This window comes from Notamacropus eugenii, chromosome 5 (assembly GCF_028372415.1).
Source record: "Notamacropus eugenii isolate mMacEug1 chromosome 5, mMacEug1.pri_v2, whole genome shotgun sequence".
Taxonomy (NCBI): domain Eukaryota; kingdom Metazoa; phylum Chordata; class Mammalia; order Diprotodontia; family Macropodidae; genus Notamacropus; species Notamacropus eugenii.
In genome coordinates, this window is record NC_092876.1 from 381,902,972 (window position 1) to 381,920,275 (window position 17,304).

The window sequence follows — 17,304 nt, forward strand, 5'->3', positions numbered from 1 at the left end:
TATCTAGTCCAACCTATTTTTTAAAGATGAGAAAACTGAGACCCACAGAGGTAAGGTGACCTGTTCAAGGGCACCCAGATACTAAGTGGCAAAGCCAAGAGCTGAAACCAGCTCCTCTGATTCCAAATTCAGCTTTCTTTCCACTGTACCACACTTTCTTGTTAAGTGTTCGATTTGTGCAAGATATTAAACTCAGTACTAGGAATACAAAAATGAAATGACAGGCCCCGCCTTAAGGCACTTATAATCTAATTGGGAAGAGAAAGGATAGGACATTCATAGCTACCTATTAACAGAAATCAGAATATGGCTAAGTATACAAGATATGGCAGGAGATATTCAAGAAAGAAGGGTTCCCTTCCAGCAAAGGAGAGGAGAGGAGGAAAGCAGGGAACATTTCATGAAGTATAGAAACATGACTTGGGCCTTTAAGAAAAGAAATAGACTTCAATAGGACACGTAGGAGACATCCACTCTAGGCAATATAGCTAGTGTACAAAAATGTAGAGGTAACAGGCATGAATACAAAACTTGGTTATTTTGTTGTTTTTAAGTTGTGTCTAACTCTTGGTGATTCCTTTTGGGGTTTTCCTGCAAATACTGACATAGTTTGCCATTTCTTCAGCTCATTTTACAGATGAGGAAACTGAGTTAAACAGGGGTAAGTGACAGCCCAGGGTCACACAGTTAGTGAGCATCTGAGAGTGGATTTGAACTCAGGTCATCTTGACTCCAGGCCTGATATCCACTGGGCCATCAAGTATAAAGAGAAAAGATTCATTAGTGAATAATTTGTTTTAACCACACAAACTTTTATGTGGATTGCCAAATCAGAAAATCAGGGATAACATTCCACAGTGTGAATATAACAACACCATCAATGAAGATGAGATATTAACAACTTGGCATCCAAACAACTTTTATGTACAGCTAGAAAAGATAAATCCAGATAAGCCTCCCTCACCTCCACCCATCTTGGACAAGAAAAAAATAACACACAAGACATCATTCCTTTGAAGGACAGCCACAGTCTCATTTCAGTATCTATAATGGGATGACAAAATCAAAAACTGAGCCAACATTAAAACCCTACTGTGCTCTTTCCCAGACCAGTCAACAAAAAAGTGTAAGAAGGTTATGCTCTGTCCCAGAACAGAATTACTATTTTCTGCCTCTCAAAAGTACTAAGCCAGATCATCTCCTTATATTTTACGTCACAATTAGGCCTTTTAGGGAAATCTCAGTGGGAAATTCATGCCTTGAAAATCTTTGAAGACTGGCCCATTTTTATATTTGGTGAAACAAACAGAGAATAAGAATGACAATTTAGGAGAGCAAAGCCTGAATGTTTGAGGGCTTACACTTCCTATCCATCTTTCATTTTTAAAATAAAGTACATAAGATCAACATGATTATAAACAAAAAGCCAGTCATGTTGCTCCTCCCACTCCACAAAGAGCATTACCTAGGCAGGCTGCAGCTCCCACCATTGCATAAAGTCCAGGAGTGACACAGTCTGCTCCAGGTCTGCACCAGTTCCTGAAGATGATCCAGTCATGGTGGTGATAAGCCAGCTGTTCCACTCCTATCCCCACCATTCTGCCCGCCATGGCTCCCACAGCCATGCTGGGAATGAAAAGGCCTGAAGGGATCTCCAATGAAACACAGAGAAAACAAAGGCATTAAGGCACATATCCCAGAGAATTTTTAACACTCAGGGGTGTGTTGCAGTCAGCTCCAACCAGCTCAAGCTACAAATCACAGTTTGATTTATTATTTTATGGATTATGTGGATTTAAGAAAGTGATAGAAAAAATGTTAACAAAGCCCATCTTCCCTACTCCTCACCCTCAGTCTGACTGTTTGTGAGCACACCCCTCATAACAACCAAACTATCACAAGGTTATAATTAGGAGGAAGCATAATTCCAACTTTCTTCTTAATCCTAAGCAGTTCCTTCTTACAAAAGACAGACATAGAGGGAGACAAGAGACAGGATAAAGAACCTAGAGACAAAGAGACAGACAGAGAGAGGCAGAAACAGAGTGAGAGAGTGAGAGAAAGAGAGCAAGAGGGAGAGAGAGAAAGGGAGACATAGAGAGAAAATGTTTTGTTAATCAACATAAAAGTGATAAACGATGTTCAGCTTGTTGAATTAGTTATGTAATGTTAACCACAGCTCCCGTTTATGAACTAAATCCTTTTCAGCTCTAGATCTAAAAGATGATAATAACAATAACAAAATATAACCAACAAATATTCGTTAAGTGCCTACCATCTGCCAGGCACTGTGTTGGTTGTTAAGGACACACTGACAAAAGTGAAGGAGCTTACAGATGCACACAGAGTAAAAATAAAGTGATTCAGAAGGAAGGCACCAGTGGCTAGGAAATCAAGAGAGGTCTCACCGTAGAAGGTGACACTTTAGTTAAGCTTTGACAGAAGCTAGGGATTCTATGGGAAGGAGATGAGGAAGGAAAGAGTGTATTCAAGACTTACTGAATGTACTTTAAGGTCTGCCATGAGTTTTCCTAGAAACGACCATGTGAAATAGGATATACACACACACACACACACACATACATATACACATATATGTATATACATGTATATATATGCAAGTACACACATAGGTATATGTGTATATACATGTACATATAGATACATATTATACATATTTTAATAAGTTATATATTACTAATAAGACAATTAACCATTAAGGTTATTAATTATTAATATAATAGCTTATTGTCAATTACAATTAATTAACAACATATTAATATAATAATCTTCTATGTTTCTGTTTCATGGATGAGGGAACAGAGGTTCAAAGAATATCTCCTCTAATATCACCCAGTTAGGGAGTGGCAGAGCCAAGCCTCAAAGTGACTTTTTTAGACCCCAAGTCCAATGTCCTTTTCATTATAACTGATTTCTATTACTTTCAAAATGTACTGCATGGCCCACTATTACCCTGAAAGAAGAGCTTTTCACTTTCATTTCCTCTTTCCCAATATCTCTGATTTCCTTGTTAGGGATTACAGAAATGATAAACCCAACTGCAAATAACATGCAGAAATGAGCCTCTGCCGTAAGAGATTTTCTTCTGCTTTATCTCTCTCCCTTCTGTGTCATTTAGAATGAATTTTAAACTTAAATGTCAAGCACAGCATGAAAAAGGAAAGGGGGGGCACTGAATGCTCACAGGTAAAATAAAGAAACAACCTTTCCCCTCAGCAGCCTTCCATCTTCCAAAATGCTTTAAAAATATTAATTCTCTTTAATACACAGTCACTTAGCCTTAGTTAAAAGAAAGTACTAATTGCTCCAGCCTGTCAATTTTTCCTACAATATTCTGAACATTTTAGAGATGGGGTGGCAAGAAACAGATGTGCCATATAAGCAAAAGGAACTGTGGAAATTTTTTTATTACGGGGAAGAGTAGGCTGGTACAAAATTGGTTTCTTTATACATTTAAAAAATAGATTCAAAATAGCTTATTACTGATATTTTAAAGTACTGTAAAATAAATCAGATTCTATGCTCAGCTGTTTTTCTTTAAATTTTGAGACTGCTTTTGACCTTTGTTCAAGAAGCATCTTTTTCATTATTCCCCTCCCTGATTTAATCAGTGCACTACAAAAGTAAACAGGCCTTGCAGTTAATAGCAGCTCCTTATCTCTGATCCCTAAAGCTGGGGGCACTTTGGAGGAAATGATGCCCTTTATAGGGGTTCATCTCGCTGTGTTCATTCCACCCCAGGCAAGTCAAAGGAAAGGTTAGAATCCTCTCTTGGGGACCATCTTTTCAAAAAACATCCTCTCATTCTTACACAGAAGTGTAAGAAATGAGTCCCTTGGATATGAGATGATCAATCCTCTGAAATCTGCAGTCAGCCTTTTAATCAAATGCACCAGCCCTCAAAAAAAAAAATTCAGGTTCTTGTTTGACTTTCACACACACCCAGATAAAATTGATTTTTTTTTCCAAAAAGAAACAATGCATAAAAATAGACTTGAAAGGGAGTGATAAAACTCAATTCCATTGTCTGAGGGAAGAAAAAAATCTTTTCATTAAGCTGGTCTCTGTTGAATTACTGTTAGAAGTTCACTCTGGGCAGATTTTAACAAAAGGGATCTGAAAATCAGACAGCTGTTTTCTCTGGTTTTGTTTAACAGGAACAACTAAAATGCATTCTCTGGGGGCAGCTGCTGCAAATCCAGTACTCTCTGGGGAATCCCTGACAGGAAGTAAGTTGGACCATGCTCCCTAAATAGAGCCTTAGCCTACATTTTGGATGCACTAAGGCAAAGATAATTAAAACAGCATCCTAAACCTATGTACCAAAGAGATGAAAGAAGGAGGAAGAAGAACCATATGTACAAAAATATTTATAGTAGCTCTTTTTGTAGTGACAAAGAAAACAGTGGAAACTAATGGGGAGCCCCCTAATTAGGGACAATTAAGCTGACCAAATTATGGTATATATGGTACATATACAACTATATGTATAACTATATATAATCATATATATATGTGGTTACATAACTATTATGTTATAAGAAATAATGAAAGGGACGATTTTAGGGAAACCTGAGAAGACTTGTATGAACTGATTCAAAGTGAAATTAGGAGAACAGTTTATACGACAACCAAACATTATAAAAACTATGAAAGACTTCAGAGCTCTGATCACTACAATAACCATACTTTATTTCCAAGGACTTATGAAGTACCCCCAGACAGACAGAGACATGATAAACTCAGGGTACAGAAAGATATCTCTATTTTCTTGGATGTGGCCAATGCAAGAATTTGTTTTACTTGATTATAAATATTTGTTATAAGGGCTTTTTCTTATTTCTCTTCCACCAAAACTTCCCTCCCCACTTTGCCTGGTAGGGAAGAGTCGATGGAAGGTACCACCAGCAGCTAGAAGGACTGGAATGAGTCAATTTATCTTTTAAAGAGTGTGAGACTTTGAGTGGCTCTTATCCTGACTGGTTTATTCAGACTGTACAGGCTGTACCAATTGGAAAAAGGGCTTGGAATATCAGATGGCAAGAGAATTGTATTATGAACTGTGTTTTTGTCATAAAAGGACAAGCCTAGCTAAGTTTAGAGAGGTCCATCACCAAAAAGTTGAAAACTAGGTGAGGATTTTTTTCAACTAGACCACTGAACTAGGAAGTCAGAAAGACTTAGGTTAGAAGCCAGCCTCAGATGCTTACTAGCTTCTTGACCCTGGGCAAATCACTGAATCACTCAGTGTCTCAGTTACATTATCTATAAAATAAAGAGGGTTGAATTGGATGACCTCAAAGCTCCTTTGTAGTTCCTAGTGAGAGAGATACAGTTGTTATCAACTTTTTACAAACTGATACTGGGTCCAAGAGATTACCGTGGCCCAAAGCCACACAGCTAGCATGTGTCTGATGTACCCAGGTCTTCCTGATTCCAAGTCCAACAATCTATCCATGCTGCTGCTGGGAGGATCAAATGAGATAACATATGTAAAGCACTCTGGAATCCATAATGCCTTATAGAAAGCTGAGATACTATCTATCATCTCATTTTTATATTTTTGAGTAAGCCCAAATTAAAATGGCCCCATGAAAAGTCACTATCCTTTTTACTACTTAAATGTTCAGAATGACAGTAAAGGGTAGGACTCCAAGGCCTCTATGGGCTCTTCCACTTCTAAATGTAGGATCCTATGATCCCATGACTGTTTTTTGTAATTAAATAAGAATACTGAGACACAAATTCATCTTCTGTGGACTCACTGAAAGCATCATTGGGATAATTCTAGTAGGAAACAGAATAGGATGTCATGCCCTGTATAGATTTCTATATTTTGAAAGTTTTTGAAGTAATTGGAGTAATTTGGAGATGATAAGTATTCAATATGGCAAAATCCGTTAAAATATTCTCAAATGGGAGAGGAAGGAATAGTTTACCTGTCAGATTTATAGAGAACAGAAGAATTTATGACCAGAGACAGAGAACATTATGAAATACAAAATGAATAATTCTGATAACATTAAATTGAAAAATTTTTGTGCAAAGCAACCAAAATTAGGAGGGAAGCAGAAAATTGGAAAAGAATTTTTACAACCGGTGTCTCTGATAAAGGCCTCATTTCTAAAATACATTGAACCGAGTCAAATTTAGAAGAATACAAGTCATTCCCCAATTGATAAATGATCAAAGGATATGAACAGGCCGCTTTTAGAAGAATAAATTACAGCTATCTATAGTCATATGAAAAAATGCTCTAAATCACTCTTGGGTAGAGAAATGCAAATCAAAACAACTCTCAGGTACCACATGACACCTGTCAGAATGGCTAACATGACAAAACAGGAAAATTATAAATGGTGGAGAAGATGTGGGAAAACTGGAACATCAACGTATTATTGGTAGAGTAGTGAACTGATCCAACCATTCTGAAGAGCCCAAAGGGCTATAAAAATGTACATACCTTTTGACCCAGCACTACCACTTCTAGGTATCCCAAAGAGATCATAAAGATGGGAAAAGGATCCACATATATAAAAATATTTATAGTAACTCTTTTCATGGTGGCAAAGAATTGGAAATTGAAGAGATGCCCATCAACTGGGGAATGGCTGAACAAGCTGTGGTATATAAATGTAATGGAATACTAGTGTACTATAAGAAATGATGAGCAGAGACACTTCAGAAAAACCTGGAAAGACTTACATGAACTGATTCTGAGTGAGAGGAGCAGAACCAGAACATCGTACACAGTTCTGGTCACATTGTGCAATGACTTAACTTTGATGGACTTGACTCTTCTCAGCAATGTAAGATTCTAAGACAACTCCAAAAGGTTCATGATGGAAAATGCCATCCACACATAGAGAAAGAACTACCATCTGAATGCAGATGGAAGCATGCTATTTGCTCCCTCTTTCTTTTTTGTTTTGTTTCCTCTTTCTCATTGTTCATCCCATTGGTTCTAATTCTTCTTTACAACATGACAAATGTGAAAATATATTTAACGTGAATGTATATGTAGAGTCTATATCAGACTGCATGTCATCTTGGAGAGGGGGAAGGAAAAAGAGGGGGAGAAAATCTGAAACTCAAAATCTTGTAGAAGTGAATGTTGAAAACTAAGAATAAATAAATTAATTGCACAAATTCAAAACTCAAAAGCTTGTGGACCTGAATGCTGAAAACTAAAAATAAATAATTTAAAAATTTTTCAACTTTTAATGGACCAGTATTATATCTAGATGATTGTGGGCAACAGTTAATTACTGTGAAGCTGTTGCTGCTGAAACCATGACCTCACCCTCTTCCTGGGGTAGGTTATTCAGCAAAATCTGGCACACTATCCTAGGCCTGAGCTATTCTGTTTGTTTGCATGGGTAAGCAAAAACTCACCTAACTTAATCTAGCCTACCATGATCCATACTGCACAAACCCATACAGCGATTCATCAGGAAACCTGGTCTTACCAAGCATGAGTTACCATTCCAGCCACTATACAAAATTAGAGAGTTTATAATTCCCATAATTCAGTAAAATGCAGGTTACCTAACAGCAGGGAACTGTTTCTTCTTCTTTTTTAATCTCCACAACATAGCCTAAAGCCTAGAAGACAGCAAGCACTTAATAAATGCTTTTTAGACTGGATAGAATATAACCCTGCAAGCACAGAAGTGGCTCCATGTTTGACCGCTGATTGGCCTGCTGTATTCTAGGAGGTCTAGGAAGGTCCCCAGAACCGGCTTGTTCAGCTCTATTTAGAGTGGGGAATGAAAGGTTAGCAAACTATCAACTTAGTAAACTTCATCAAATCCAGGAGCAAACTTTAGTAATCAGTGCCCCTGTCCTTGCAGATGCTAAGGTGAGTCACAGTCCAGACCACCCACTAATTCACTACTCCTAAGGTCTTGCAACCCACTCAGTCCCTGTGAATCTGCCCAATAACAATCAGATATAAGGGCATAAATCCAGCAGGCCTGGACCCAATGTCCACCTGCACCACCACAGTCACTGTGTGCCCTCTGGGAAGACCACGCACACTTCCATGTGACCAACAAAATGCCTTACATGCGATCATGTGAGCACTTATGTTCCTTCTCAATATCTCTCCTCACCATGATTTCCTCACAAACCATGAAATCATACAATATTTCAGAGCTGGAAAAGACTTGAAAGATCAAGCCCAGTCCTCTCATCTGCATGAAGCAGTAAACCAAGGCCCTGAAAAGTTAAGTGACCTTGACAGAGGAAATTAATGAAGAGCTTTGAACAGAAGCCAATATTTTTTCATCTGAAACACAGAAAAATTATTGAGTATTATTATAAATATATATAATGTTACATGTTATATATTATAAGTAATAAATATAACACTAAATATAAATATAGGGAATTATAATTTTACTAGGTAAAGAGATTATAGAAGATGCCTTCGAAGGTTTCCTATAACTCTAAGATTCTATCATTCTATCAAAATGCTGCCTATATTACTGGGAGGCTGGGGAAAACTGTTAAGAGTTTTCCTCAAGTAATAGATTGTATGATGGGTCACTTTTTTTTTTTTTTATTTACCAAGATGTTTCAACCAGGCTTGGATTCTTCTCTTTCTCTAATGGTGGCTATAACCCGCCATCATTCTAAATGTTGTATAATTGGGGCTGTCCTCTCCCAAGAAACATCTATGTGGCTTTTGAAAGTATAGTTCAGCAGCTAATGATGGACAGTCACCAAGAGATAAGCTAAGATAAATACACAGTCTAGTTTCTTTTACCTGGTACCATGTCAATCAGTGGTTGTCCCAGGTTCTAACTTTGTTTCTTTTTCCCCCTCATATATTAGACAGTTAACCCAGACACTTCAGGTTGGTCACTATCTCGCTTCCTTCTTCCTTACCTTCATGCCAAAAGTAAATATTGTAATGATGATTTTGAAGATGAGGGCTAAAGCCAGCTGCCACATGGCAGTGTAAACCCCAGGCCCAGCTGGTCTATCAGGAATGTCATCAACGGGTCTGGTCATATTGGGGTCATTGATGTAATCACAGAGCTGGGAGGACTCCAAGGCTCCGCAATCATTGAAAAGCTCAGAGATGAGCTCACTGGTGCTCTGGCGAGTGTAGGGATTAGGGTAGGCAATTATGGCAGTGATGGCTGTCACCACAATGACCTCCAACACAGGATACTTTCCCAGCTGTGTGGTCTTCCGTCTTCTACACCAGGCGATGTTACAGCGAATAAAAAGGGTCCCCCAGAGACCTCCAAAGACACCAAGAAGGATGAAGGGGAAAAGTTCAGCCATGTACCAGGGTGTGTGGTACTCCACATAAAAGAGAACCAGACGGCTGTTCCCAAAGGGATTGATGGACCTCAGTGTAAAAGCAGCCACCAAGGCAGCAAAAAATGACCTCCAGAGAGTTTTTAAAGGAAAATAGTAACTGACCTGAAACAAACAAACAGATAATTAGGAGTAAGTCAGGAGAAGGGTAAAATTTGCATCTCAAGCCAATATGCATGACAATAAGGTTGAAAAGATGCTAGATTAGAATCATCTTTCACAATATTATAAATAATAATAATAACTCAGATTTATTCAGCTGTTATTCAGTTGTTTCAGTAATATCTGACTGTGACCCCATTTGGAGATTTCTTGGCAAAGATGCTAGAATAATTTGCTATTTCCTTCATCAGCCCATTTATAGATGAGGAAACTGAAGCAAAGAAGGTTAAATGACTTGCCCAGGGTCACACAGCTAGTCAGTGTCTGAGGCCAAATCTGAACTCAGGTCTTCCTGACTCCAGACCAGGCATTCTATACACTGTGCTACTCAGCTCCCCACATGTATTCAGTACTTGGAGCAAATAACTTCACCTCTCTTGGACTCAGTTTCTTCATTAAGTAAAATAAACAGGGTGGACTAAGTGATCACTAAGGTCTCTCAAATTCTAACATCTTGTGGTATATCCTAGCATTTACATTCGGTTGCTTTATCACTCAAAAAAATTGGTATAAATCCCAAACACAACAGCTAACTCACTCATTTAATTTTAGATATGAGTAAGATACATCAGCAAAAACAAATTAATTTAACCAAATCGAAAATGATAATGGGAAACTTTTATTTAGTTTCTAAGTTCTGTTTTGTTTTTAATTTGATTCACTACTGTTTTGAAAAGATAGGAATATTAAAAGGGAAAGCCACAACCACTGTTTAGTCATGGTGGGATATGGCCCTACTATGAAAACAATTCCCCAGGATTTATTCTAAGAGTAAAAAATAAAGGAAGATTTAAATACTGAAGAAAAGACCCCATTATGGATAAAGGAGGGTTGGTGTGGGGTTTTTTTTAAAGTGAACTTCTTAAACAACAGCAAAAACTAGTTCTCAAAACTGAAAAAAGATACAAGCTGGTTGATGACCCATAACTAGCCTCAGCATAATTTTCCTTAAATTTAAGCCCAGGAAATTCAGAAGTATATCCTATTGTTTCAACAATCATCAAAACATTTCTAGATAATACCACTCTTCTCTCCACCCTCACCCAAAACCATCAGTCCTCTTAAGTTGTTTGTTCTCACCTCTTCAAGACTGAAAAGTACACCCCCAATAGGGGCACCAAAGGCAACAGAGACCCCAGCAGCAGCTGCCGCTGAAAGCACCTACAATACAAATATTTATACGTAAGTGCCAAGTTCATCAATGAAATGGAGCGTGGAAGAGGGAGAATGAGCTACGAAGGAAAGATGACTCCAACTCACCTCTCTCCTCTTTCCCTCATTCTTGCTATACTTCGAAAACAGGCTACTAAAGAAGTTACCACAGCAACAAGCCACATGTACTAAAGGTCCTTCCTTTCCAAGGCTGAGGCCAGAAGATACCACCAGGACCAGGGTAACAGTTTTGATTAAGAGCGTCCACTTCCCCAAGTAGCCTCTTATAATAAAGCCACTTAAGATGGTCTTTATCTGAAAGACAGAAAGGACTGAAAATAAAGTAATGAAATTCTGAGATTATCAAAAAAAAAAAAAAAAGAAAAGAAAAGAAAAAACAATTTGAACTTATCAGAGAAATGTGTTCTTTGGAATTATTGAGACAATAAAGATGGGATTGTAGTTGCATCTAGAAATTGCTTACATCTTTTAAAAAATATAGGTTTTTTTCAAGTAGCAGTTTTTGTGTATCATAATAAAAATGAATGTTAAAATCTATGCTCCCTCCTATTTTTACTTTGTGTGGTATAATACTGCATAATATTAAAACATAAATATAATAAGGATAGGAAATGGACTTGTCTGTGATTTCTTGACACCAGGAATGCCCTTTATCCACGTAGGTCAGCACCTTTACTGAAATTTACAGTCTCAGAGAATTGCTCAGGGCAATAAGAAAGTAAATGATTTGAACATAGTATCTGTCAGAGGTGCGGATTGAATTCAGCTCCCTATCTACTACTCTATGCTACCTAATATAACGAAATTAAAATCTAAGTGCAATAATACTAAAATTAATATTTCACTCATATCACTTTCAATGGAATTTCTAGGATGTGACTGCTTTGAATGTTGTAGACTTGTATAATTACTTTTTCTTGTCCATAAAAAGGAAATCATTTATCTAATGATGTCCTTAGAGCAACTATATGGGGGGTATAGAAATATTTTGATGTTTTGCATCAATAACCCTAAACCTGGCAAAATCTTACTGAATAAGGCTTTGATGGTGGGTAGAAAATTCTTCTAATTTCATTGTTTTTCCATGCTGACCCCAGTTACTAAGGGCAAAGTAAAAAAACTCTTTCCTTTAAATCCAACATATGTCTTTCCTTTACAGATTTAGTAGTATTTCAACTGGAACTAAAATAATACTACTCTAAAGGATGGGCTTTACATATTGAAGTACTCAGTCCCCAAACTTAATTATCTTTGAGCAGTCACTAAATAGGATGAAATGAACTTCTTTAATAACAGCCACATTTATGTAGTACGTTAAGATACCACATTAATTATTATTATAATTTTATATTTTATTACTATATTATAATTATAATTAATTAAACTACATTGTAATAATTAAGTACATTAAGTACAGAACACTTTATGGGTTACTTCACTTGATCCTCACAATGATCTTGCACAGTAGATGCTATTATTATCACCTCTTTTTTTATTAATAAGAAGACTAGGCTGGAGAGAAATTAAATGACTTCCCCAGAGTCACATAGATAGCATGTGTGTTAAGTATTCCTGAGTTCAAAATCCCAGCAATTTTCACCACTGTACCACACGCGTCAATGTCTGCAGCTATTTGCTGAGATAAAGAAGTTTATGTGGAACAGACTTCTTTGAATACGAGACATTCTGATAATTCAAAGGCTAACTCATTGCTGGATGTATCTCAATTTTGGCAGTATGGAGAGATTTATTCTCAAACTACCTGAAAGAAGGGAGAAGACCAAATAAATTGAAATGAATCAGTTGGTATTACCACTGACTAAGTTACCATAAGAACTTCAAGAACTACTGACCTATATGTTTACTTTCTAATCTCTACAAAGTCCTTGTAAGAAATATCTCACAGCATGCGTACATAGTATTCTTGATGAAAATATGTAAGAACAAATATATTTTCACAGTATTCTCCAGTAGACACAGTTACAATCAAAAGACTGACTGAAAGGTACAGATAATATAAGATCTTATTGAGTTTCTTGACTATAAAAATAATTGGTTTGCAATAAAATGCAACCTCAAAGACTCTCCTCCAAAGATCTTTTCCATGAACATGCTAAGATCATTTAAGATGCTCAGATAAATGGAATCACGGGAAGAAATTTGTTTTATGGTCTTTTGATCATAGCAATCCAAGAATAAAACAGTAGCATGTGTCCTCCCCACTCTCCTACTAGCTTCTAAAATTATCTTGTATTTTACATATATTTTATGTGTTCTGTATACGTACACACACAAATACACATGTGTGTAATGTATATATGCATGTATATTCACATATTTGTGTGTATACATAGATAAAGTGATCCCTTCCACATCATGGGGTTTGGGGAACAGCATCCCCATGATCTGGAAAAGTCACATGAAATTTTTTGGCCCTCCTTTTGTACCAGAGAAGAAGTCTGACTTACTTCTTTTTCTTTCCAGAGGTATTTATAGAACCTTAAAAGATAAAATATTTTGATATTATACAATACTACACACATATTTTATGCATTTCTGAGTTTCTAAACTTTTTATGCACCATCTTCTGGCCTTTGCATGTTGTCTGCAGCTTACACAAAATTTCCCCCAAATTCCCACTTAATTTGTTATGCTGACCCATGATATATTGAAACCATAAAGGGGAAAGTCATAACGTGGAAAGGATAACTATATGTAGGACATCTATACACATACATGTGTTCATGTGACAGGGGTCTGGTACAAACATAGGGTGCCTTAGATAGCCTCTCTACATATACATAGATGTCATCTTTCATATCAGAAGATAAAACTTCCTGAGGACAGGATTTATTTCACTCTTGTCTTTGCATCCTCAGTACTTAACACAGTCCCTGGCACACAGAAGGCACTTAATGAATATCTGAATGCATGCTGGCCAAAAGTGCAGCAGAGAGTTCAAATATGTTATTATCTTGTTAATAACATTGTAAATTCACATAGTAGGAAAAAAACCACATGGAGAGGGAATCTCTACTGCCCAAACTACGATGGATAGAGTCCATTTGGCTGATCCATTAGTATATAAAACTAGGACAAGCACTCTAAACATCTGAGACAAGCATCTTTCAGGCAGAGAAGAGATAATTCAACTAAATGTCCTCAACAAACTTTCCAAATCAATTATTAAATGACTATATTGCGGTTTAAAAGAGAAACCCAATTTGGGACAACATCACAATCTTAAATATCTGATTCATGACATGAAGAGATTTGACCAGGACTTTCACAATTCTATAAAATAATTTAATATAATTATCTAATCAAACTAGAGAAAACGACATTTACTGCCAGAAGTCATGACGATCCTGTCAACCACCTGACTGTAAATTTAGCAGAGACTCAAATTCTGATTTTGTGTAATTAATTTAGAAGCCTTCCTAATATGCAGAACATGTGTCAAAGTTTTCTTTCTTTTAACAGGATTTAGGCATATTATCCACAACTCTATAGCAATATGTAGAGCGCTATCAAATGGTGCGCTGCATAATTAGAGACGCTTTCTCATAGCAACTGATAGTGGATAGAGAAATAGGGAAAAAGAGACTAGACAATTCTGTATCACTCCCTTGATTAACAAGTCTAAAGATAAGATAATTTGCTCTTGATTATGTCTTAGGCTATTTATAAAGAGAATTAATTACCATGTTATTAATATAATATTATTAACAATACAATTAATTTCATATCATAACACTATAATGATAATTTGCATAGCACTTTGAGTTTTTCAAAGGACTTTAATTTTGATAATTACATCACAATAAATTTGGTTTCCTTTGCAATTCTTATTTTGTGCACTTAAAAATATGATTCCACAAGTTTCAAAAGACTATCAAGATTAAGAACCCTTGAATTAAACAACAGATAGCCTAGAGGAGATATAGAATAGAAGTTCTACAATAGAATGCACGCCTTGAAGGTAGGAATTGGCTGGTCCATAATAGGTGCTCTCTGGGCTCTTGAATCTAAGATACTAAGGTTTTGGTGGGATTCTGCTACATCTGAAAAAACTAGGACATCTATCTTTATCCATGACTTGTGAATTTTCATTCTTGTGAAAAATAATTTTTAAATATTCCTCAAAATTTTGTGGTAAATCCATTTCCTCCTGGCATCTTGTTGATAATAATGTTTTTACTGTTTCGCCTTGGTTTCTTTTCTTTTTTTTATTATTTAATTTTTTGGTTACACTTTAAGTTCCAAACTGTCTCCCTTCCCTCTCTCTCCCCATGCTGTGCTAGAGAAGGCCACCATCTTTCTCTGAAGGTGGATAGCATCTTGCTCCATAGGTCCTTTAGAGTTACTAGTTCCTTTTCTAAGACATACACACTGAAAAATTATAAGGGTCCAATAATTTTTCAGGTAAGTGAGAGTCTAAGAATTTACAAATTTCAAATGACTGTGGTCTCAGAAAAACAGAGAATTTTGCAAACTCTAGTGATAAATACATCTTTAGTTATAGGAATGGAACTGCTTCCACCCCACTGCCCTCAGCCATCATCCTGGGAAAAAGCCCCTGTAAAGATCCAGCTTGGTAACTGCTCCTCCAGGTATTACAGTTATAGTTACTGAAGAGCCAGGGGAAAAGTTCTTGCCACCGAAGTCTTTGGTACAGTCAACTGGTTCAACATCAGAAACAGGTATCATTTTGTCAGTGGAAATGACATCAAAGAAGAGGCATTTAAATAGCTGTCTTGCTACTACACCTTAAGGACCATGGGACCTTTCGACCTGATTTGCAGCCAAAATATTCCATATATATTTTCTCCCTGACTAGGATGTGAACTCCTTGAAAGGAGGGATTGTCTTAATCTCCTTTTCTGTACACCCCAGAGTTCTGCACTTAGTCAGTAAAACATTTATTAAGTACTTACTATGTGCCAGTACTTATTAAGTACTTACTATGTGCTGGTCAGTGGGATTCAAAGAAAAGGAAAATATAGGGGGAGGAGCCAAGATGGCAGAGTAGAAAGACACACATATGCTAGCTCTGAACCCACAGCCCATAAAATATCTGTAAAGAAGAACTCCCAACAAATTCTGGAGCAGCAGAAGCCACAGAACAACAGAGCAGAAGAGATTTCTGTTCCAGAGAGACCTGAAAACCTGACATGAAAAGTCCGTCATGCACTGGACCTGGAGCAGAGCCCAGCCCTGCCTTGGCCACGCGGCACCTAAAGGAGCAGATTCCCAGCAGGCTTCAGGGACAGAACCTCCAGCAGCTGAGCAGGTCCCTCCACCCACAGGTGACAAGGGTCGGTGAGAGGGTCTCTTTGGCTGGTCAAGAGGGGAGTGGGGTGTCCCCATAACTCAGGACTCCTCTGGAGGCAGCAGCGGGGGCAGCAGCAGACAGGGGCTCCCCAAGCAGGCAGGAGCTCAGATCCATTGTTGAAGTTCTCCCCATAAACCCCCTGAGGGAACTGAGCCTTGTGAGGTGGCCCTGCCCCAACCTGAGCACCTGAACTTAATCTCACACTGAATAGCAGCCCCGCCCCCCTGTCCAAAGCCCTGAGGCTGGGAAGCAGCATTTGAATCTCAGACCCCAAGTGCTGGCTGGGCAGATCTGGAGGTGAGGTGGGGGTGGAAAGAAAACTCAGAAGTCAAGTCACTGGCTGGGAAAATGCCCAGAAAAGGAAAAAAAATAAGACTATAGAAGGTTACTTTCTTGGTGAACAGATAATTCCTCCCTTCCTTTCTGATGAGGAAGAACAATACTTACCATCAGGGAAAGACACAGAAGTCAAGGCTTCTGTATCCCACACATCCAAAATAAATATACCATGGGCTCAGGCCATGGAAGAGCTCAAAAACGATTTTGAGAATCAAGTAAGAGAGGTGGAGGAAAAACTGGGAAGAGAAATGAGAGAGATGCAAGAAAAGCATGAAAAGCAGGTCAACACCTTGCTAAAGGAGACCCAAAAAAATGCTGAAGAAAATAACACCTTGAAACTAAATCAACTGGTAAAAGAGATTCAAAAAGCCAATGAGGAGAAGAATGCTTTAAAAAGCAGAATTAACCAAATGGAAAAGGAGGTTCAAAAGCTCACTGAAGAAAATAGTTCTTTCAAAATTAGAATGGAACAGATGGAGGCTAATGACTTTATGAGAAACCAAGAAATCACAAAACAAAACCAAAAGAATGAAAAAATGGAAGAGAATGTGAAATATCTCACTGAAAAAACAACTGACCTGGAAAGTAGATCCAAGAGAGACAATTTAAAAATTATGGGACTACCTGAAAGCCATGATTAAAAAAAGAGCCTAGACATCATCTTTCATGAAATTATCAAGGAAAACTGCCCTGAGATTCTAGAACCAGAGGGCAAAATAAGTATTCAAGGAATCCACCGATCACCACCTGAAAGAGATCCAAAAAGAGAAACTCCTAGGAACATTGTGGCCAAATTCCAGAGTTCCCTGGTCAAGGAGAAAATACTGCAAGCAGCTAGAAAGAAACAATTCAAGTATTGTGGAAATACAGTCAGGATAACACAAGATCTAGCAGCCTCTACATTAAGGGATCAAAGGGCATGGAATAGGATATTCCAGAAG

At 37.5% G+C, this 17,304-nt stretch overlaps 1 protein-coding gene across 2 annotated transcripts in view; it reads right to left on the reverse strand.

Moving 5' to 3' along the window:
• The window catches only part of CLCN4 (chloride voltage-gated channel 4), a 95,612-nt gene that overhangs the window by 32,408 nt on the left and 45,900 nt on the right, over positions 1–17,304 (reverse strand). For both annotated transcript variants that reach the window (XM_072614392.1, XM_072614393.1), the window contains 4 exons: positions 10,777–10,983; positions 10,597–10,677; positions 8,914–9,459; positions 1,466–1,652 (listed from right to left, as the gene is read on the reverse strand). In XM_072614392.1, coding sequence (XP_072470493.1) covers positions 1,466–1,652; positions 8,914–9,459; positions 10,597–10,677; positions 10,777–10,983 — 1,021 coding nt within the window. The remainder of the gene's footprint in view (positions 1–1,465; positions 1,653–8,913; positions 9,460–10,596; positions 10,678–10,776; positions 10,984–17,304) is intronic.